Source organism: Eptesicus fuscus, chromosome 13 (assembly GCF_027574615.1).
Source record: "Eptesicus fuscus isolate TK198812 chromosome 13, DD_ASM_mEF_20220401, whole genome shotgun sequence".
NCBI classification, from domain to species: Eukaryota; Metazoa; Chordata; class Mammalia; order Chiroptera; family Vespertilionidae; genus Eptesicus; species Eptesicus fuscus.
The window spans coordinates 6099257-6122070 of NC_072485.1; the positions used below are offsets into that span (position 1 = coordinate 6099257).

Below are 22814 nucleotides of genomic sequence, written 5' to 3' on the forward strand. Positions count from 1 at the left end.
TTGGCTGGCCTTCAATCTCAAAAACAAGGCTGAGGGAGATGAGCAGAATTCCAAAGTGCCTTATTTAGGGAGGTGCCAGTGGGGAAACTGAGGCTTACTGCATAGATATAAAGTTAGGAAATGCATGAATTTCTTCTGATCTAAGACAATGTTTTAAAGCCATCATGGCAGGTGGGGGAGGGGGAGGTAGTTAGGATCGTGGATTCCAAGATTTTGGGAGAAGAGTTAAGGCCCCGCTTCGGGATTGCTGAGATCAATTGGCATTGGAAATAGGGATGGAGCTGTATATGTGACTTGAGAACATCCTTGGCACCCCCTGGGCCCTGAGATCCCCCCAGCCTCGCTCGGCTGGACTCATCAGGAATACTGCCAGATGGACCAGAGCGTGACCAGGGTGAGACTGTAGGCCAGCACCGCCAGCAGGTAGATGCGGAACAGCAGCCTGTCCAGCACGGAGCCCACGCGCAGCCAGTCCCGGGCCACCTCTCGGCTCTCCTCCCGCTTCTCCAGGAAGTGCCGGATGGAGGCCAGCTCCTGCAGCAGCCCACGCACGGCCAGGGAGGCCTCCCGCGGCGGTGGGGGCGGGCTGTCTTTGCCCCTCGGGATCTTGTCCAAGTCCCTGGGTCCTCCCACATGGCCGCAGTGATTCCCCATGTCTAGAAGAAGGGCAGAGCATTGGCAAGGGAGGAGGTCTAGCCAGCTGGCCTGAACACTGTCCCTTACATTTCTCTGGCCTGCAAGAAGCTTTTATTATGAGCAATCTCAGACATAAAGGGCATCGGGAGTAACTTACATATTTGTGTTCCCACCATCCAACTTAAGCAAATTAAGAAAGCCAACACAATGGGAGATTCCTGTACACCTCTTCTTAGTCACATCCTCTGTCCCCTCCCCAAGTCACCAACATCCAATTTGGTGTTTATCCTTCCCATGCACTTCTTTTTTAACTCATGGTCTTTCCCCAGCTTTGATATTTCCTACTAGTATTTCATTTGTGCTTCACAGCAGCCCATGGACTAGCAGAGGAGGTTGAATTGTTACCCACACTCTTTGTATGAAGGTGCTAACGCTCAGAGAGGGTAAGAGACTAGCCTGTGGTCACACAGCTGGAGCGTCATTTAATAGCAAGGCCATCGAGGCCTAGATATCTGGGATCTAAATCCACTGCCCTCTCCACTGTGTCTTATTGCCTCGATGCCCTCCTCTCCATGACTCCGAGGCCTTCTGCACCAGAAAACACACCTGCAGATATGGCGGCCTTCGCCAGGTGAGCAGTGAAATCAAGCATCAGGCGGGTGCTCTAGCTCAGAGATTTTCAACTGTGCCACAGTAATTTTTAAAATATGCAGTATCTGGCTGTTTAGTCAAGGGCACTGACCTCTTTTCCCTTGGATTAAACACACACACACACACACACACACACACACACACACACGACAATAGCCAACACAATAGCTGTTCAGTGTGCATGAATCAAAAGTATACCTATTTTTTTTTCAGATCTGCAAAAAATACATTTTTTTGCTATGCTGCAGAATTTTAGTGACTAGTTTATATGTGCCATGAGATGGAAAAATTGAAAATTGCTGCTCTAGCTCATGAGTTCATTAGGAGATGGTCATAGGTTAACGAAACATCTGTAAAAGGCGTGGCTCTGGCCAGAAGGGAGGACAAAGAGGAGTGCAGTGGGGTGCAGTGGTTAAAACACCAGCTTAGTCAGATGGGCCTGATTTCACATCACACTTGACCAGTTCCTGGCTCTGTGACTTAGGGCAAGCTATTTGGTCTCACTGTACCCCTGTTTTCTCATTTGAAAAATGAGAATGAGGACAATGTGGATGAAATGGACAAATTCCTAAATTCCAAATCTCCCAAAATGGAATCAGGAAGAATCAGAAAACCTAAATATGCCAATAACAACTGATGAAATAGAAGCAGTAATCAAAAGACTCTCAGCAAACAGCCCGGGTCCGGATAGCTTCACTGAAAAATTAGAATGAAAATCCAATGGGTCACCATCAGGATTACCTGTGATCTCACAGGAAATGCTTTGCACATGTCTGGCCCAAAGTGCTCAAGAGACAGACCAACACACCACGCAGCACGACCACCAGCAAATGGTGGCTGTGGCAACTCCTCAGTGGGTCCTCTGCACCCTGCGTCCTGCCCCATCTCTGCCCACACCCAGGCTGATGAGCATGTGCAGGTGCAGAGAGATGGACACTCAGGCAGCCCCCGACCCCCAGTGAGGGGTGCGTGGGTGCCACATGCAGGACAGCACCCACCTCCCAGGCCGTGCCGAACTCCTGGGCACGTCCTCCAGAGACACCCCTCCCCCCCCCCCGCTGCCTCTGCCTCCAGGCTGGAAGCACCTCTGCATAGGGACTCCCCTTTCCCCTCTCACCTGGGCAGTCATCAGTCTTGCTGGTTTGGGGTGCAGCTGGGCACCGATGGGAAGTTGGCTGCTCCCCGAGGCAAAGCAGCAGGGCGATTCGCTCGAGAACCAGGCGCCGCAGCCAGGCAGGCACGGGCTGCTGCAGGTCTTGCTTGTGCACCAGCCGCACGATGAGGATAGTCTCGGCCAAGCTGATCACCAGCAGAGCCATGCACACGACAAAGTAGACACCTGTGCACCCCGGGAAGGGGGAAGGAGGGAGACACACAGGAGGTGGGAGGGTCCACTCCTGGCTTCCTTGGCCACACCGAGCTCTTCCCCAGAAGCAGGCCTTACCAATGAGGGGAGTGCCGATGGCGGTGGCTGGCAGCGTGTCGGACACAATGATCAGGAAGACAGAGTAGCCCAGAAGGAGTGTGATCTTGAAGGAGACCCTCTCACCACTCTCTGGGGGCAGGTAAAAGCCCACAATGTCCATGACCATGAGGAAGATACTGGGCAGCAGCAGGTTGACCGCATAGAACAGGGGCCGCCGGCGGATGACCACCTGGGACCAGGAGAAGAGCTCTGGGGGAGGCCTGGGGCAGACAGGCCCTGTGCCCAGGAACCGCCCCCCATCCCAGCCCCCTTGCTTGGTCAAGCTTTCAACCTGCATTTCTCAGAAAAGGACATGGACAGACCCCACATTTTGCCTCTGGACCCAGGCTTATGGCTGCTAGGATAAGGGAGGGACAATTCAGCGGTTTCCCCATCTACCTCGCTGAAGTTCCAGGAGATGAGTGTGACCCTGCAGGTGGGCCAGGGGCACGGTGGTTCTCCCCCATGTCTCCTCAAGTCTACCTGGGTGTGCCGGTCTAGTGGCTCTATTTTAACCACACCCGCTCCCTGTCCCACTCACGTAGAACTTCATTTCTGCATAACAGCTGCTGCTTTCCATGCTGAACTCCCGAAACTGGGTCAGCACCCCCAGAAGCTCCCACTCGCCCTGGTTCATGAAGACGCTCTTGTCGACCTTCACCTTTTCTGGCAGGCGCCAAAGGGAGATGTTGATGTCCTGGACTGGGAGACAGGAAAGCAAGCCGGCGCTGGAGTCCATGCCAGCGGCATGCCAGAGCCTGCGATGGTGGGGTGCCGGGTGGTGCACCCACATGGCTTAGCTTGCTTCAGCTCTTCATCTCCAGCCTCAGTTTCCTCAGCTACCCAATGAGGTAGCTGCACACTGTACCTATCTGTACAGCGGGCCTGGAGTGAGGGGAAGGAAGTATGAAGTGAAACACGCAGCAAAATGCAAAGAACCAACAAACCACTTTTTAGAAAGCCCTTCCCCCCCGCCACACACACACATACACACCTTTCTAGGTTCTTTTGTTATAATTACCTATTTAGGAAATAAACAAAAGTCAATACTCTTCACCTTGACCGGCAGAAAGCCGCCTGAACTAGGAAGCAAGCAGAACCCCTGCTTACAGAACAACAGTTAGCACCTCTGTCTCTACTAAAGAAACAGATGTACGTGGGCACCAGAGGACAGGAGCGCCCGCTGCAGTCAAGCAGCAGGAGTGACTGACGTGTCCATGAATCAGGAGAATGCTGAACAAACTCTGATGCATCCAGACCACGGGATATTCTACGGCGGCCGGAATTTATGAGGGAGATCCACATGCGCACTAACTTGGAAAAATGTCCCAGATCTGCTGTTGAGTAAAAAGAAGCCAGTAGCAGTAGCATAAATGATGTACGTAGAATAATTTCCACGCACTTTCCATAGATGTGTATGTATGTGTATAGAGGCAAAGGGTAGAAGAGGATCTGGAAGAGCATATCATATGAAGTTTATTCTGCTGAAAGCTGGTAAGTCCTGGTGTGGGGAGTTGGTGAAGAGTTTGGGAATGAGGGTAGAGGTCAAAGATCATTTGTAATTCTGGGTCTGGGTCAAAATTAGAAGGTCGTGGAGGATGCTGTTTTGCAGTAAAGTGATGCTCACTTCACTAGACCTCAGCGAGGACCTAGCGTGCACCCCCTCAATGTGTTTGTCAGCACCTTTCTCTGTGCCAGGCACCGAGCTGTGCACCCAGTGGTGGGCAGAAGTCATGCCCCGCCCTCTCTTCGTGTGTATCTGGTAGAGAAGTGCACATTGAACAAGTGCTCACAAACACAATAGACGTGGGAAGACGAACAGGAGGCGGTACATTGGGTGTTGGGGATGCCTAGTCTGCGGGTTGAGAGGGGGTTTCCCCGAGGAGCTGCCCCTGAGCTGTGATTCGAAGGTGAGCAGAGGAGTTGGCCAACCCAGGTGTGGCTGGGGCAGGAGTGGGACAAGAAGGAAAGCAGGAGAGGAAGGAAGGCAAGGTGGCCTCGGACGGGAAGCAGCCTGTGATTAGGCGAAAGCACAGGCCTGTGGGGGCTGGGAAGGAGGCAGCTGGGCTGCAGCAGATCGCAGGGGCATGTGCAGAAGGGGCTGGAGGAATGGGCTGCGGGCGGCCAGCCCAGGGCCCCACGGGCCAGAGGAAGGATTTGGATTCTGTCTCGGGAGCATTGGGAAGCCACCCAGAGTCTTAAGCAGATTTGCATTTTAATAAGGTCTCCATTTGCTCTGAGGAGCATGAATTGGAGGGGGACAAGAATAAAGGAGGGGGACCCGCTAGGAGGCTACTGCAGAAACCTGGGCACAAGATCGGGTTGGCTTGAATTAGGGGAGAGTGCATCAGTGGAGAGGAGAAGTGAGGGCTTTGAGAGACATGGCGTGCCACTCCTGTGAGTGACCCTGGGAAAGAACGGGCCCTACTGAGTGTTTGCAGTCGGTTTGCACTGTCTCGGTCAGTTGGTATGATGACAGAGGGAGGCACCGTGGAAAGTAGTGTCGCTTTATCCTCCAAATGGGATTAATCCCATTTGGAGGATAAAGAAACAGGCTCAGTGGCATTAAGAATATAAGTGGCGCCCTGGCCGGCATGGCTCAGGGGTTAGAGCGTCGATTCCAGTCAAGGGCATGTACCTGGGTTGCAGGTTCCCGCCCTAGTTGGGGTGCATTGGTGAGGCAACCAATTGGTGTGGCTCTCTCACATCAATGCTTCTCTCTCTCTCCTTTCCCCCTCTCTTCTACTCTTTCTAAAATCAAGGGGGGAAATATCCTCCAGTGAGGATTAACCAAAAAAAAGAAAGAAAGAAAGAGAAAAGAAAGAAAGAAAGAAAGAAAGAAAGAAAGAAAGAGAGAAAAGTGGTAGGTAAGTTGGATAAGGAAGATGCATCCGGGATGTGCTCCTCACTCAAGTGCCCCGGGCCCCAGCCTGCGCCCCTGCCTCCAGAGCCCATCTACTCACTGGTGTGCAGCCAGCTGGTGAAGGTCAGCGAGCAGTTCTGCACATCGAAGGGGAAGTTATAGATGTCGAGGCTGCAGGCAGTCACCACCTGGAGGGGCTTGTAGTTCTGGACCTCGCCATGATGCCGGACATACACGTACGGGATATCTGGAGACTTCCCCACGTCCACGCTGGCCAGGGAAGAGGGGTCAAGAAGCAGGTCAAGCCTGGAGTCTGAGGGTCTCTGAGAGCCCAGCAGGGAAAGAAACCCAGGGAGGGGCTAGGGCAGCAGGACAGCTTTGTCTGGACTCGGTTTTTCTAACCTTCCTGTCTCTCTTAGGCCTCCTTACCTGCCATCAACACTACTTTCCATGCATTCCTTGGCAACCTAGCCCAAAAAGCAGGCAAGGATCCCTGGACCCCAAACGCCACGGACCCTAAGAAGCATGCTCAGCTGTTCCTACACTGCCACCCATTGGCTGGGCAGAGCTCAGTTCCCAGGATGCCCGCCCGGTGGCAACGGGCAGGCTTGGTGGGTTCCATCCTGACTCGGGCTTCTCTTGGCTTCCCGTTGCTAGGAGCCCTGTGAAGTGAGAGGAATCATCTCTGCAGGAAAAGGAACTAGAAACGTCATGGAGAAGAAGGGGCACATGGCAGAAAGTGACCACTGTGGCATGTAAAGGCCTGGGTCACTGCCTGAGCCTGCAGGTTTCCGTGGAATCAGGCTGAGAGTTGAGAACTCAAGACTATAGCTGTTTCACCGATTCAGCCAGAAACTGGAATTTCCCACATCCCTCCAGCCTGAGCGATGCAGGGCACATGGCTCCTGGTGGACTGCCTCTCATGAAAACCAGTGTGGGTGGCGCTCCTGGAGCCGGGCAATGCAGTGGGTCCTGGCAGAGGGTGATCGGCCCCTCCACTTCCTCCTCCCTCCCGTCCCTCAGCCAGAGGGTACCTGAGGGTGGGGAGAAGGGATGTTGGCCAAGCAAGAGAGACTGGCTGCTGAGAATGAAGGCTAGTGGGACTGAGGGTGCAATCTGTGGCAGGTCAGGCACAGGTGAGACTTGAGAAATATGAGTGTCTCCCATCTTCAAGTCTCCCCTGTGGCCAGGAACAGTGGCCAGCACTTCATTCCTTCCACTAAAGTTACTGTCCCTTTAAAAATGCAGCTGTCCCTCATTCGACTATTATAACAATGTGAATTCATCTACTGGCCTCCTTTCCCCAGCAAGGGGCCCTGGGATCAAGAAGTGCAGAGTTGCACCATTAAGCTTAGAGGAGTTTTTAAAAAGAAAAGAAAAAGCAGGGAATTTGGGCCCAAGCTAATTTTACCCACAGCTCTACAAGTCTGGGTGGGGCATGGCAAACGGCTCCCTGCCCCTGCCTTCCCCAGCCCGCAGCTACCTGGCCGCCCAGCACCAGAAGGCGGTACTCACAACTCGTTGATGAGAATGTCCGGGACCCAAATGCTGTCCGTGGGGATGGACAGCTTGGTGATGTTGTCGAAGTCCTCGGGGTTCCACTGGAGAAACTCGTCAGTCCAGTACTAGGGAAGGAGCAGGACCCATTAGGGTGGGCGGGGTCGTCCCCAGCGCAGGCCAACTCCACCTCTCAGTGCCCAGGAGAAAGGCAGGCATCTTCTTGGGGGAATCTGGGTGTCAGTGGCACCCTAGTCATTCAGCAGCACCCGAGAGTCCCCCACCTTTGTGCCCACGCACTTCCTACATGCAAATACGACGCAGCCTCGCAGGGACAGCGGTCTGGCATGGCTAACATTTTGAATCCCCTAGCCACCAACGGAGGGATCTGAGACCACAGCTTCTTGGTCTTGGTCTGTACAAATGTTAAGTGGGAATGATAGCATGCACCTCTCAGGGTAGAGATGGTTACTGTTAAGTTTGATCTATGCATTCTCCACTATCCTGCCAGAATGGCTGATCTAACAGATATACATATTTTAACATTTCACATTCTATTTGAAGGCCTGGGAAAAAAGATGGCGGGTTAGTGGGAGTGGTCTGGAATACTCAATAGCGGGTGGAATGCTTTGGAAGTTAATAGACTATATTATCACTGATAACTGTACAGCAATCTCTGTCTTCTTGACCAAGGTGAGTCTTACTCATCCTTCTAGACTTAACCAAGGCACCTGTCTATTCCATTCTCCAAGAACCTCTGGGAACCCCATCCCCTGGTGGGTTTCATGTGCCTCCTCTGTGCTTTCATGGCTGACATCTTGCCTGCTGTGTTGGTGCATGGAATTGTCTGCTCACGTGTGTGTGGTCTGCACCAGTCTGTGAGCTCATTGTGAGCAGGGCCTGATCTAGTTTGTGTCTCTAATTCCAGTCCCATAGCATGTAGTAGACTGGCATGCCCTCACTGCTGGGGCAGACCCTAGAGGTGCAGAGGTAGGAGCTGGCCATGGTGTCCCAGGAGAGAGCTCCAGGAAGCCCACTGGGTCCCTTCCCTGAGGCAGCGAGTGTTCTGCAGTCAGGGCTCTCGCGGAGGCAGAAAGTGAGCAGTACCGCAGGAACCAGCATTTGGCTTCTTTCTCACCCCCGCTTCCTATCCCATGAGCTGGCTGTGGTGGGGTGCTCACGAAGAGTGGGAGAGATTTAACAGAGACCCACGTTGCCAGGCGTGTCCCCAGAGTCTCTCAGTCTTGACCTCAACGAACTGTCCTCATGTCTCTGCCCCCTTCTCTTTAGCCACATTGTTGGCTTCCCCTCTGTTCTGACACCTTCTCCAGGTACCTGGGGCCCCGGGGGCTACCAGCTTAGGACACACGGTGGACAGCAGCCTGCCCTGTTTGCCTGTCCTCCCCCACCAGCTCCAAGCCAGAACTGCTGCTGGGGCCTCAGAGACTCCACACCCCAGCACCTGACCAATGCCTGCCAGAAGCTGGAAGAGGTGGGCAGTAGCCACGGGGTGAAGACTGTTTCAATCACACAATTTGGTTGTTGTTCAATTTGGCTTAATAGGAAGAAGACTTGCGAGCCATTCGAGCTGCGTGAGAGTGAAGTGGCTGCCCCTGAGCTCCCAGTCACTGGACGTGTTCGATCGAGAGGTGGGACACGCACTTGCTGGGGGTTCCATGGAGAACTTCAGGACCCAGCGCAGGTCCAGAGGGCTTCCCCCACCGAGCCTTCCGTCCCCCTCCATCCCCAGCCCCAAGCTAGAGGAGTCCAGGCTTCCTCATCTCAGGTCCCTGACGCTCCACGTGGCGGGTCCCTTCCCGGAAGGGTAAGTCCCAGGCCAGGAAATGAGGCAGGAGGCCAAGGGCTGGGCGGCTCACCTGCCGGTACCAGATGTAGGTGGTCAGGACCTGGTTCTTCTCGTCCTGGGAAAGGAAAGGGAGCTCGCACAGGTGGCCCTGTGGGTTGTGGGTCCACTCTGCACACACAAACCCCAGAGGAGCTGCTGCTCTGTGTCCCCATTTCCTTGGGAAGTGAGGGTGAAGCAAAGGGGCAAGGAGAAGGGGCCAGCCAGAAGTTGGTCTTTTACTAGGATACAGCTAGAAAGAAATGCAGTGATTTGTTCTTAAACTATATGTGCATGTAAGTATATATACCCTCTATTATCTTCTATTATGCCATGCATATTATATATGTCTATTATGTTATCTATATTGTACAAATATGATATACATAATAGAAGATAATATAACATAATAGAAGATAATACAAAGCATATTTAACAATATCGTGTATATCTATATCTATATCTATATCTATATCTATATCTATATCTATATCTATATCTATCTCCTATCCTAGAATGAAGTCAAGAGGTACAAAGCCACATAGAGTGAAAAATTCATCGCTCTCCCTCCCTCCTATCCAATCCCCAATTTCCCTTCCCAAACAGCCGCATGGCCTGTAGTGAAGACTGATGTCAGTTCCCGCCCACCCTAACACAGCACAATGCCCCATTTCGGCATCTCCGCAGTCGCCTTCTGCCTATCTCTGCAGTGTCCAACCTCCTGTGCTGGGCAGTGGACTCCACCTACTACTGTCATTAACGGAGGAATCAATTAATTGATTTGTGATGAACTCTTCAACAACCATTGAGTAACACCCACCATGTACCAGGGACCTGTGTGACACAGGGCATAGAGATGAACCCTCACACAGCTCGCACAGGGAGGTGGTAACATGATGCGGTGAGTGGCCCGCTGGCTGCAGGAGTGTGGGAGGGATGGCCGCAAAGGTGGCCCCAGTTTTCTGGTTTGGGCAGCTCTGCACATGGGGGGTGCTGCAGCCTGTCTGGTACCCGAATGTCCACCAGGTGCCCCGGGCCTCCCACCTCTGAGTTGGGGGCATCTTGGGGCTGAGCCCTCACCACGTTGAGGATGGCATAGACAATGACGTCGATGGAGACGGTGGTTGGCCTCCTCCAGTCCCGCACGGGCCGCACGCCCTTCTTGTAGTTGGTCAGGAGGTGATCCGACAGCCGCCACAGAGCGGGCCTGGAGGTGTTATGGGCCTGGAGGCCCGCCCTGCGCCTGGCTGGGAAGGAGAACAGTTCTAAGTGGACATCAAGCCGGAGCCACAGGGCCTCTCGCCCTGGTTTGGAGCTGTGAAACGGAAAGTGCCCTCACCAGTCCCACCTCACAAAGCTTCCAGATGCCCCACCACGGACATTTCCATTGTGTCTGCAGACTCCTCCCCAAGTTCAAAGGTGCGATCTCATAAGGGTAACCTACACACCCATTTACGTGAGAGAGGGAGCCGGACTGGAAGGAAGGTGACATAAGACAGGTGAGGTCTGAAGGAGGCCACAGGCTCTGGTCGGGGGGCTCCAGGGAAGTGAAGGGGAGCTGGCCCCGGGAGGTGAGAGGGGTACAAAAAAGTGGCCCCCAGTGCACAGTTCCTCAGCCCAGAGGTCTGCGTGAGGGTTTGCCTCCGTCAAGGTCAGATGTCAGTGACCGTATAGCCCCTCATCTCCTGGCCCCCAGCCTGCAACTGACAAAGGAAGAAGGGGGCATCCAGTGAACACTGACATCTCTTCCCTCCTGCAAAACCCACCCCAAGAAGCCCACCACCTCACCTGCCCGGGCGCACAAACTCCTGGGGAGGTTGCTGGGTCCCTCACAGGGTGCTGTGTGGGCAATTTGTTAGGGTTAGGAAGAGGGCTGGGGGAGGTGTGGAGGAAGCGAGCAGAGGCAAATTGTCCCCAGCACAGGAGGCCTGCAAAGACCCAATGGTGAGGAGAAAGCCCCACTCCTAGGCCCGAGCCCCATCCTCTGGGATGTCATGTGCGCCTCAGGTGCCCTTCTGGGAAACAGCAGAAGCACTTCCTGAAGGTGCCAAGAAACATGCAGGTGGAAACAGTGTGGGAGAGGGAGGACCGGGGTGCAGGCTGAAAGCCTCGGGGCCTGGCCGCATGAGCGCAGGTCTCAGCAGGCCTGGCTCTGTGTGCGCATCCTGCACAACAAATCGATCCTACGGAGCCTCCTTCCTGCCCCTCGCCACCTGTCCCTGATACACACCCAGCTGCCCTCAGGACAGAGACGAGCAGGGAGAGGGGAGATGGGAGAGCGTGCATGGAGGGCTGCCTTTGGAATAACATCAGTTAACATAGTACTGATTCAACCCCAGAGCCCTGTGTGTCCCCTACAGCAGCAACAGCCCAGAGCCTGTTGTCTGGGATTCGGGCCAGTTTGGAGAGGACCAGTCTGGGCCCCGCGGGTCAGAGCAAAGGCCGTTTCTGGGAGGCAGAGGGCTCCTCAGCCCGGGCAGCCCGGACCAGTCATCCCCTGCAGCCGGGCCTGCTCGTCCTGCTGAGCTTCCCCAGTGCCAGCTCTCGGGAGGAAAAGCATCGTGTCCGGCCCCCCGTCCACCCTAACGTACCCTGGCCCCAGCTTCAGCCCAGCTCTGAATGACGAGAAAACGGTCTAAGATGAATGAAAATTGTCCGCAGCGAGAGGACACGACCCTTTTGTGAGGAAAACACCCGTATCCACTGGGGAGGCGGGAAAGGATGAGTGGGGATGCAGAGAGGGTTTGGTGTCATGGGAGGCTAGCCCCGGAAGCAAACTTTGGGAGACAGAGACCTCAAGAGCCCACGCAACAAAACCGGTGCTGCTGCTAACCAGCTGTGTGACCTGAGCACGTTATTCCCCTCGGGACCACAGCATTCCCTCTGAGAACAAGAGGGCCTTGCAGCTCTCCTTCGGTGAGTTCAGGGGCAGGGCAAAGAGCAGAGACCTCGCTCCTGCCCCGTCCACAGGGGTCCCACACAGCAGGCTGCGCTGCACCCCTCTCAGCAGCCCTGCTCTCACCCGGGCTCAGCCTGGACCTCCCAGCTGGGCCACAGAGCCTCAAAACGCTCGCATCCGCGTTCGGAGTGAGAACCTGACTTCCTGCAGCCTTACCCACTCCAAACCCACCGTCCCTCAACCCTGGCAGGAATCGAGCCCCCGTACCGCCCCTCGGTAGGTGGCCAGCCACGTCCTCCGGGTTTCCCATTCCCCCCACCGCCTTACCTTCTCCCTGAGTCAGGAGCCCGGGCAGAAGCAGGGCAAGCAGCGCCTGCGGGGCCCACAGCAGCATGGCGAGCTTCCACGGCGCGGGCGCCTCGGGTGGCGGGCGGGCAGGGAGAGCCCCGCCGAGGGCCAGCCTGTCTGCACTCTGCCGGCCTTGTGTCCCCGCCGGCCTGCCTCTCCGGGCTGCTCCCAGCACTTCTGAGGCTGAGCCTTGCACTGCCCACGCTGCCCGAGCCACCAGGCTGGGAAGCTGCCAAGTGTCCCTGCAATCAATCCTTCATTTGAATCAGGTTTCAGGGTGGGAGGGGAGGGGATGGAACCACTGAGGGGCGGCGGGGGGAAGGGGAGAGCTGGGTCATTCAGCGAAGCTCAGTCCTTCTGTTCTGCCAGGTGCCCTGCGCAGTTCCCCAAGGACTGACTTGGGGACCGGAGGCCGCGGGAGCCCCTGTCTGCTGGGAGGTGCTCCAGGCAGCTGCCTTCATGTATGTCCCACGGCAAGTATGTTTCCTAGCATTGGGCTGGGCTGGGTGGGAGAGGTGGGAGGAGCAGGAGGGCCATTCTCTTGCTCGGCAGGGTGACACAGGGCCCCTCGCTAGGCAGGTGACTGGGCATCTCTGCAGACAAAAAGGGGACCTGGAGTCTCCACTGCCCTTTTGTCCTCATCGAAATATTCATATTTAAAAAGCCAAGATGTAATATACATATATATTTATACAATGCAATTTTTTCTAGGCTATATAACTATTTTATATATTTTTATTATACAAAGTAAATATGCATAGCTAAAATACAACAGTAATACATCCTCATTGTGGGAAAAATGAAGGAAAATGGAAATCATCCATGGGAGTACTGACAGCCAGGGACAGCCACCATTCAGACTTTGGTGTATATTCTCTGTAATGTCCTTCTATAATATGTACACAATGAAATAAGTTACCATACATGTAAATTTGGGTCCTGCTCCTGTTTTTTGCTTAATGTCATTTCACGTGTGGTCACAACACTTTTCCTTTAAGTGTGATTTTCTTGAAAGAAGTGTCTTTCTTTTCTTTTTTGTAAGTTAAATAGGCACGTATCTATCCCTCCGATACCGAACTGGATGCCCCCAGGTTGTCTGGGAAAACAATGGCTATAGGTTTATTTGGAGGCATCCCACCTCCACCTCACCATGCGAATAGATGTATAGATGTGGACTTTTCTTCTTCTTTTTAAAAAAATTGTTACTTATTTTAAAATACGTTTTTTATTGATTTCTGAGAGAGGAAGGGAGAGGGAGAGGAAGATAGAAACATCAATGATGAGAGAGAATCACGCCCCCTACTGGAGATTGAGCCTGAAACCCGGGCATGTGCCCTGACTGGTTCATAGGTCGATGCTCAACCACTGAGCTCAACCACTGAGCCACACCGGCCGGGCGGGCTATGTAGACTTTCCTATCTGGACTGTTTTCTAGGTGAGATGCACCTGCATCAAAGTGCAGTCATGCAAGCTCCAACCACAGAACATTTCATCCCTTTCCAGCTGAATTGAAGGGTAGAACAGGCTGAGAACACTGCAAGGAGAAAGGATTTTCTGAATTTTAGTTAAGTTAAAAAACACCCACCTTGATCAGAAGTAAGTCCTTTCTGGTTCTGTCTGGGTTTTCCCTCTTGTTCATGTACACGTGAGAACTGCATGTTGCATTATCCCCTCCATTGATGGGGTCCCTCACAGGGCCACGAGCCAGGGGGTGGCCTGGGATGTTCCCTCAAGCTCAAGGAGCCTGAGCTACCCTTCTTTCGAGCCATGTGTTCTCTCACGGCACAATCTAGAAAAACAGGGGAAATCAGCTCCAAGAATTCCCTTTGGGGGAACGGAGATGGGGAGAAGTGGTAGAAAAGGAGAAAATAGGGGGCCCCAAACTTCTAGAGAATTTAGAGCCACCCCCTCCTGTCCCCTGAAAGAACGTGCCCGGACTCCAGGCTTGATCGCAGGACGGGCAGGACAGGAAGACCGGGCTGCGTGGGCCCTCAGGCAGCAGAGCTCAGACTCAGAAGGGCTCTGTGGGTTCCCAAATGCAGCCTCGAGCCAACATCGGAGCCATGAATAAACGCTCGGGCTCCTGTCCACTCACCTCCGTGGCCACTTAGAAATCCGCTGTGAATTTCTAGAGGGCGTTCTCCTCTGTTGGTTTGCATGATGAAGTCTGCATCCAGCACTATCCCATTCATTTTTTTTTTGGGGGGGGGCCCTTCCTATGGCCGTAACAAACCCACTTGGGGTTTCATTATAGTTGCTTCATCATCGAAGAACAGACACTCAACCACTACCCCTGCCCCCCCACGCCTGCACACACTAACTGCTGCCCCAAATGCTCCCTGAGCATATCCATGAGGCACGTCCCCATCTCCCTCCAGGCCGAGGCCAGTGTGGCCTGGGCGCATTCCTTCCACAGAGCCAGGCCGCGGAGACGGAAAGCAGCGAGAGGCCTCCGGCACTGAACTTGTTCTGAAAGGGGCAGTGCCAAAACAGGAGGGAAAGGGCAGGAAGAGGTGAAAAGAAACAGAAGGTGAAACCATAGGAAATGGGGGATCTGAAGAGGAGAAGGGAGTGAAGTAAAAAGTAAAAGGAAGATGAAAAGAGGAGGAAAATTGGTAGGAAAGCAAGGAGGAAGAGGAAGACAGAAGTGAAAAAGGCAAGGAGAGAGGGAGGAAAATTCTAGGAGGAAAGGAAGAGAGAGGAGAGGAGAAGGGAGGGGGAGGCAACAGCAGCAGGAGGGTCTGAGCTGTCAATCCAGAGTGGCCTGGATGTGGCTCACTCCGGCCCACCATGGGAGTCCGGAAGGTGGGCTCTACACACTGTAGAGTGGAGTGCCAGCCACGGGCACGTGCTAAGAGCCATCTGGGGGCAGTGCCAAAGCCCGGACACCCTGTCCCCTGGGCCCAGGCCCTCATTTCTGCACTGAGCTCCGGCCCTCTGGGACCGCCCGATTGCGTTAGAGAAGGAAGAGGATGTCTTGGGCACAGTGTGTGCATTAGAGAATTAGCTTCTTAGGTAACAGGGTTAGAGCGAGCCAGGCAGGCCGCGCGGCACATGGAGCTGTACCGCCTGTGTGCCTCTCGGGTGGAGCAGCAATCAAGTTTCCCCTGAAGAAATGTCCTATTAATGGATCTGATGGCACAACGGACAGGGAGGAGCTGGAGTTGTTGCCAGTGGCGGGGTGTAAATTGCCTCCAATGAAACTGTGGAGTCACTTTTGCCCCTTTTAAACAAGAATTAGTTCCAGGCCGTGAGGAACTGCCCTGGGCCGCGGGAATCAGGGAAAGGCAGAGGCAGGGCTAATTTGATTCCTGAGCTCTGGCTGCAGACGGCCGGCTCCTCCCCGGAGCGGAGGCAGACATGCAGATGGCAGCGATCCAGTGAGTGTAATGAAAAGCTCAAGCTTGCAGGAGCCGCAGGCCTGGGCCTCCCGGGTGTCTAGCTGCTCCCAGCACCCTGGAGAGGAGGACTGTACTCACACACATGTGCCAGGAGCTTTCCACCCATCCGCCCAGCTCACTTTTCTTGTTCCCATTTTCCAGGTTAAAACACAGAGCCCAGAGAGGCTTCGCGACATGCCCCTTCCCCACAGGTGGACATGACGGAGCTGAGGCCCTCCAGACTCCTGGCTCCAGCCTTTTCCATGGCAGCTGTGCTTCCCACCTTCCGCAGTAAATTTTTACTGGTCTGTAAAACTTTTACCACCAAAGAACCTGACCTTTAAAAACCTATAAACTTCCCCAAACTCTGCAATCCGTAGTAACATCTGGCTGCACTAGGGGCCCGCCTGCTAGGAAAGAGCGGAGGGAGGGTTAAGGTGTATCATCCTGGTGCTAAGTGGGAGATGATCTTTATCTTCCCCATCACCTCGGGGAGAGGGCTCCATGAAGCCCCACTGGTTGGACCCAAGGCTCGGCACCTGCTCAGGGTCCCTAGGAGAACCACCCTCCCTGCTCTGGGGATGGCACAGGGAGGACAGAGGTACAGCCTTTCTCCACCTACTTCTGTGGACCTGACACATCTTGGCACGGAGGTTAAAAGATTTAGGGGCTGTCTACCCGTGGAGAATCCGGCAGGATGAGACGGTGCTTGATTCCGTTTCCCTAGTTCCCCTGCCAAAGAGACAGCAGTGGCCGTTACAGGGAGAAGAGAGCAGCCAGAATGGCCTTGCTATGCCGTCCTGTCCCATCAAGGGCCTGGTCCCCGGAATCGCCTGGCTCTGCACCCTCCCGCAGCAGCACCGGCCGTATATCAAGCACAAACTACATGCCAGACACTGTGCTAAGCTCTTTATCATACTAAATCCTTATTTCCTATGAAGAATGTGTTATTATTTCCATGTTGCACATGAGGACATTGGGGCACAGAGAAGTGAAGCAACCTGTGGAGAATTGCGCAGCTAATCTGTGAAGGGTGTGGTATTAGGTCTTAGGACCCGAAAGCCGGGCTCTTGCCCACCTGGTTACACTGAGTCCCAGAGCATCCTCTTGGATGAGACCCAGGCTGATTGGGCTCTGGCTCCCATCCTGGAACGGATGGGGCCCGTGTTCTTGTGGTAATTACTCTTGTCGAAAGGCAGGCCCATTGTGTGGGCCCCACATTGGCCTGCTAATTAAAGATATTTTTATTGGAGAGTGTCATAAGTAAGGATACACAACGACCCGATGGGCCATTAAGTGTAGTGTTTCCCAGTGCAGAGTGGATTCAGCAATGCTGTGTTCCGGCATCCTGGTCCCAGCGAAGCCGTTTCCACTCACGTCAGCTACGGGGCTTCACGGCGAACCTGGACTTCCGCAGGCCTCCTCGTGGCCGGCGGCGATGCTGGAGTTTGGGGGTGTAATATTATTCTGCTGAGTCTGGGGTTATTTCTTGTCTCCTGTCACCTGGGGAAGAGGCCTTTTCTAGCCTTCCAACCAGACAGGACAAGATCCGGAAGTAAGCAGCACAGTGGGATTCTTCCCTCGGGGCTGACCCTCAGGGTCAAGATGACTGAGGTCTTGTTTTTGGAAGGTGGGTGCTGCTGTTGTCACGTTCCACGTGCAGACAGGCGGGGAGAAGGAATGAAGCGACTCAAGCCAGGAGCTGTGCTAGTCTCTCGGGACTCCAGGAAAGGGTTCCAGATGTGGGGAAGGAGTTGACAGGCCTTGGAGAACTGGGCCACTGGTTCAGTCTGGGTCCCCTGTCTTGTCCCTGAGTGTGTACTTATGTCCGACTTTCCAGCCTTCACCTCCACACAGAGGGGAGACTTTGCTCCTGAGCAGCCCAGTGTGGTGGCAGCGGCAATGGTCTGAGAGAGAGGCAACCCAGCACGGTGACCTCCGGCCTGGAGACCTTCGTGGGGACTTGTTTTCATAAGGGAGGTGGCGACCCTCCCCTCAAGCCACGAGGGGACCTTGGGCATGAGAAACAGCAGAGTGGGGGGTCTGCCCTTCATCCCCCACTTCCCCGCCTCCCCCTCTAGTCCTTGCAGGTTCCCACGAAGGGAGACTCCAGCCTCCTGAGTAAGTCTCCTCCTATGACAGGACACTGCCCCACCCCTTTCCCCAAATCGCTCCCAAAGTCTAGCTTTTCAACCTCCTTGAGGACGGAACCCTTTTTTCTGTGCCCCAAACAACAGAGCCTGTCCAGGGCGGTGTCCAGGGCAGGTCACTGGGAAGTGTCCCTGGTGTTAGCAAGCTGGTCGCAAAGGCCAGGCCTGATGGTGCCCGTGATGAGTCAGTAGCCCATCTGGTTCCCCCGAAGCTGGACCCTGGCACAGAAGGTCACTGGGCTTAAATTTCTCTCTAACTTAAGAGAATGACTAAACTCAGGAAGGAAGGGACCAGAGAGGCCATCTCATTGCTGGCGAGTGGCCATTAGTCCATGTGGCCACCCCAGCGCCGGACCTAGGACAGAAGATAATTCGGCTTAAATGTCTCTCTTACTTGAATTCTAATTTCCAGAGAGGAAAGGACTGGAAAGGTCTTTCCATCCATCCCTATCCCCTTGCTTCTGGGAATATTAGCATCTTAATATATTGTTATTAGAATTTTCTGAGAAATTTTCAAAGAAAGAAACCTCACACGTCCCTTTGGGATTTTAAAACAAAGTTTCTTCTAATATCTAACTTTAAGTGCACTTGGTAAAATTGGAGTCATTTCCTTTTATCCTGTAGAAACATCTCCCATGTCCTGTCTGTCCTCCCCACCGCCTCTGAGAGGGGACGAGGACATAGTGGCCGCGTCTGGGCCCTCTGGAGAGAAGGACGCAGAGGCGGAGAGCAGTGACATTCACTCGCCCTTGCACACACATCACTGAGTGCTGTAAACGAACTCTCCTTCACTTTGAAACTCTGTGGTAGGTGAAATGATCTCTATCTTACAGACAAGAATCACAACGCCGCAACATTTGGTGACTTTTCCAAGGTCACTCAGCTAATAGGTGACCACGCCTGGTTGGAACCCTGCACCGAGCAAGGGCAGCCCCTGTGAGATCTGACTCTGTCTTCTCCTTTCCCATGTGCTTAAGAAGTGAGAAAGTCATAGGAGGAGACCTACTGGGAGGGAAGAACAACAAACTTAATGGTCGTTGCCTCTGGGGGTGGGGGTGGGGTGCCTTTTCACTTTGTTGATGGTTCCTTTGCTGTGCAGAAGCTTTTTAGTTTGATGTTGTCCCACTGGTTTATGTTTGCTTTTGTTGCCTGTTACCAGTAACTAACTTCAGTGTTCTCATGTCTAAGTTGGCCATAACCACCCTGATCCCACAGGTCATAGTGAGGATGAAATAAAATGATGGATCTGGGGGACACAGTGTGGAGAGAGATCTATTTTCTTTATCTACCAGTTCTGCCTTTTGTGGACGAAAGGGGCCACATGCTAACCTGACAAGTTCAGGGAAGGCCTGCATGGCAGTCTTGCAAACTCAGACACCTAAAGTAACCACAAGGATGGTCTGAAATTAAACTTTGACTAAAAGCAGTTATGGTAGGTAGCTATGGCCTAGGCTGGTATCTTTTCTGACAAGGTCAACCTTTACCTTAACTGAGCCTTTCTGTCTTTTTTGCATCTATGATAACATACCCTTGAAATGTCTGGATAACTTGTAACTTCCCTTTTTCTGGACCCCCTGTGGCACAACCTAATGTGCCTGGGCTACAGGACAGATACCACAAATTCCTTCATTGCTATCATGTTAATTGTTCCTGCACCCACCTAAGTATGTGTCTATCAGTCCCAGGGGTTTCCCTGTTTTGCTTTCTCCCGCCTCTCTAGTCTATCACCCATGGATTTCATGTCCCTTCCTTTGATTGCAATGTATAAATAATAGTATAGATGTAACCTGCCATTCTCTGGAGCATGATCTCAATTCGTTGAGGTTCTGCTTCCCAGCATATGTCAACAGTTTGGCTCAAATAAACTCACAAAAATTCTTTACAGGTTTGAATGTTTTTATGTTAACACTTTAAATTTTGTACCATGTAAAACTATTACCTATGCAAAAAATTAAATCAGTTTTTAACAATAAGCAATGGGAAGAATGGAGTACAAGCCAATTCTAGTCCTGGTTCCATTGAAAACTATCTGTGTGGCCTCGGGTAAACCAGTGAAACTCTCTATGCCTCTGTTTCATCACTTATAAAATGGGAATAATGGCCCTGCCTACTAAATTCACCTGTCTACTAAATCCACAGGACTTTATTTATTTTTTTTAATAAATCTTTATTGTTCAGATTATTACAATTGTTCCTCTTTTTTCCCCCAATAGATCCCCTCCACCCGGTTCCCACCCCACCCTCTGCCCTTATCCCCCCCGCCCCCCCGCAACTGTCCTCATCCATAGGTGTACAATTTTTGTCCAGTCTCTTCTGGCACCCCCCACATCCCCTTCCCCCCTGAGAATTGTCAGTCCACTCCCTTTCTATGCCCCTGATTCTATTATATTCACCAGTTTATTCTGTTCATCAGATTTTTTTTATTCACTTGATTTTTAGATTCACTTGTTGATAGATATGTATTTGTTGTTCATAATTTTTATCTTTACCTTTTTCTTCTTCTTCCTCTTCTTAAAGAATACCCTTCAGCATTTCATATACTACTGGTTTGGCAGTGATGAATTCCTTTAGCTTTTTCTTATCTGTGAAGCTCTTTATCTGACCTTCAATTCTGAATGATAGCTTTGCTAGGTAGAGTAATCTTGGTTGTAGGTTCTTGCTATTCATCACTTTGAATATTTCTTGCCACTCCCTTCTGGCCTGCATAGTTTCTGTGGAGAAATCAGCTGACAGTCGTATGGGTGCTCCCTTGTGGTAACTAGCTGTTTTTCTCTTGCTGCTTTTAATATTCTCTCTTTGTCTTTTGCCCTTGGCATTTTAATTATGATGTGTCTTGGTGTGGTCCTCTTTGGATTCCTTTTGTTTGGGGTTCTATGCGCTTCCTGGACTTGTAAGTCTACTTCTTTCACCAGGTGGAGGAAGTTTTCTGTCATTATTTCTTCAAATAGGTTTTCAGTATCTTGCTCTCTCTCTTCTTCTGGCACCCCCATAATTCGGATGTTGGTACACTTGAAATTGTCCCAGAGGCTCCTTACACTATCTTCATATTTTTGGATTCTTTTTGCTTTTTGCTTTTCTAGTTGAGTGTTTTTTGCTTCTTTGTATTTGAAATCTTTGACTTGATTCTTGCAATCCTCTAGTCTGCTGTTGGATCTCTGTATATTGTTTTTTATTTCAGTCAGTGTATGCTTAATTTCTAGTTAGTCCTTTTTCATAGCCTCAAGGGTCTCACTAAATTTATCAGCCTTTTCTAGAAAATTCTTGAAAAACCTTATAACCGTGGTTTTGAACTCTATATTCAGTCGTTTGCTTTCCTCCATTTCTTTCATTTGTGACCTGTTTTCTTTGTCTCCACATTTTGGCTGCTTCCCTGAGTTGATAGAGTGGCTTTGTGGGCTAGGTGTCCTATAGGGCCCAGTGGCTCAGCCTCCCCAGTTACCTGAGGTGGACATTCTTGGTGCACCCCTCTGTGGGCTGTGTGCACAGTCTTGCTGTAGTTAAGCCTTGATTGTTGTTGGTATCACTGGGAGGAATTGACCTCCAGGCCAATTGACTGTGAGGATCAGCTGTGTCTACGATGGGAGAACTTCTGTGCTGGAGACACCCTTATGAGACAAGACTTGCTTCAGTGGGGCTTTGGTGCTCACTGAGTCTGCCCCCTGAGTGTGTCCCTTATGGATCTGAGGAGTTGTAATCTGGATGGTCCTACTCTGACCCCTGGGTACACTGGCTCTTGGATCTCTAAGGAGGGGCTAATTTAGCCTCTGCCTGAGGCCACCTAGCAGGAGGTAAGGATAGATCTGCAGATTCCTCTTCTTTGTTTGGGTTTTGGAGGTGCCCAGATGAGGCCCAGCTGTGAAGCAATGAAAGCTGCTGTGGGGCCTTGGGCCTTCTTTTGGATGTTCTGGGTCTCACTGACTCAGCTGCAGTTTGTTAGGTAAGTTTAGAATTCAAAGGACCAGGCTATTCATATGCAAAAGCCTCTGCGCTCAGCTTGGATGGGGCGGAGTCTCAGGGCAGAGCAAACAGCAATGGCTTTGTGGGGCAGGATCTCAGGGCAGAGCAAACAGCTATGGCTTCCTGTCAGCCCTGCCCTAAGAGGCCCCTGGGTCTCAGTGTCTCGCAGTAATCGCTGCAAGCACCTCTCAGAGAAAGCCGCCCTCGAGTTTCGCCTGCTGCCAGACAGTCCAGTTTCTCCCCATATGAGTCTGGGTCCCTAGAGTCTCACCTGGAACTGGAGTTCAGAGTAGTCAGGAGCTTTTGTCTCCCTCCCGATTGAGAAAGCCAACCACGTACTCAGTTGCGAGCCCTCTCCATGCGTGCCTCCGTACCCCTGCCTTCCGTAGCTCCTGTGAGTCTCAGTGTGCTTTTCTCTTTCCTTCTAGTTGTAGAATTTCCACTCAGCCAGCCTTCCTGTGGTTCTGGATGATGTCCGTTTTGTCTTTTAGTTGTAGTTTTGAAATTGTTGTGTGAGGCAGCAGTTCAGGTGTTTACCTATGCTGCCATCTTGGTTTCTCCCTAAATCCACAGAACTTTAAAAAAATTGTTGACAGTATTACAGATGTCCCCCATTCCCCCTCTTTTTGTACAGGATTGTTGTTTTTTTTTTAGAATAATATAGTTCAGCAAGTACTAATCTGGTACGAGAAATGTAGTATCAGCATCACTGGGTTCGATTTATATGTGTCCCTGCTCCCAGATATTCTGATACCTGCTCCCTCTTCCCCATAATACAGACAATTATAAAAAACACTAGAGGTCCAGTGCATGATTAAATCGTGCACATGCAGGGTCCCCTAGGCCTAGCCTGCCATCAGGGCCATGTCCACCGCCCCGACGCCTTGCATGCTTCGAGGACACTGACGGCGCCCCGTGATGCACTGCCAACACTGCTGGTGCCCTGGGATGGGGGAGGTGGGGAGGTGGAAGGTGGGGTGAGGGCCTAAGAGGTGCTCCATGCACCTCCTGGTGACCGGTTGTTTGGTCGTTACAGCGTTACGGCATTATGGCCACTGGCCTTTTGTAATATAGATAATTTATGGTGTTATGGTGGAAAAAAAGACTCTCGAGTTAGACTTGATT

At 52.3% G+C, this 22814-nt stretch overlaps 1 protein-coding gene across 3 annotated transcripts; it reads right to left on the reverse strand.

Moving 5' to 3' along the window:
• Positions 1–357: 357 nt before the first annotated feature.
• HTR3A (5-hydroxytryptamine receptor 3A) lies at positions 358–12248 on the reverse strand. Of its 3 annotated transcripts, none has more exons than XM_008150149.3 (9): positions 12182–12248; positions 10036–10202; positions 8990–9034; positions 7131–7240; positions 5716–5885; positions 3294–3454; positions 2732–2942; positions 2405–2626; positions 358–656 (listed from the first exon to the last, which is right to left on the reverse strand). In XM_008150149.3, exons 1-9 carry the CDS (start codon positions 12246–12248, stop codon positions 358–360), a joined length of 1452 nt encoding a protein of 483 aa, XP_008148371.1. The 3 variants fall into 3 exon arrangements, with proteins under 3 accessions (XP_008148371.1, XP_054581449.1, XP_054581448.1); XM_054725474.1 differs by having other exon boundaries at positions 10036–10179; positions 12174–12248; XM_054725473.1 differs by having other exon boundaries at positions 2405–2942; positions 10036–10179; positions 12174–12248.
• Between the last annotated feature and the right edge of the window lie 10566 nt (positions 12249–22814).

Bases quoted from the DNA above. Each gene is read 5' to 3' on its own strand.
- HTR3A (XM_054725473.1), bottom strand. From the start codon at position 12,248: ATGCTGCTGTGGGCCCCGCAGGCGCTGCTTGCCCTGCTTCTGCCCGGG. The intron at 7,241-8,989 runs GTGAGCCGCCCA...CTCCTTCCCTAG, and splicing joins CCTACATCTGGTACCGGCAG to TACTGGACTGACGAGTTTCT. The intron at 3,455-5,715 runs GTGAGTAGATGG...CCTGTCTCCCAG, and splicing joins CACCAGCTGGCTGCACACCA to TCCAGGACATCAACATCTCC.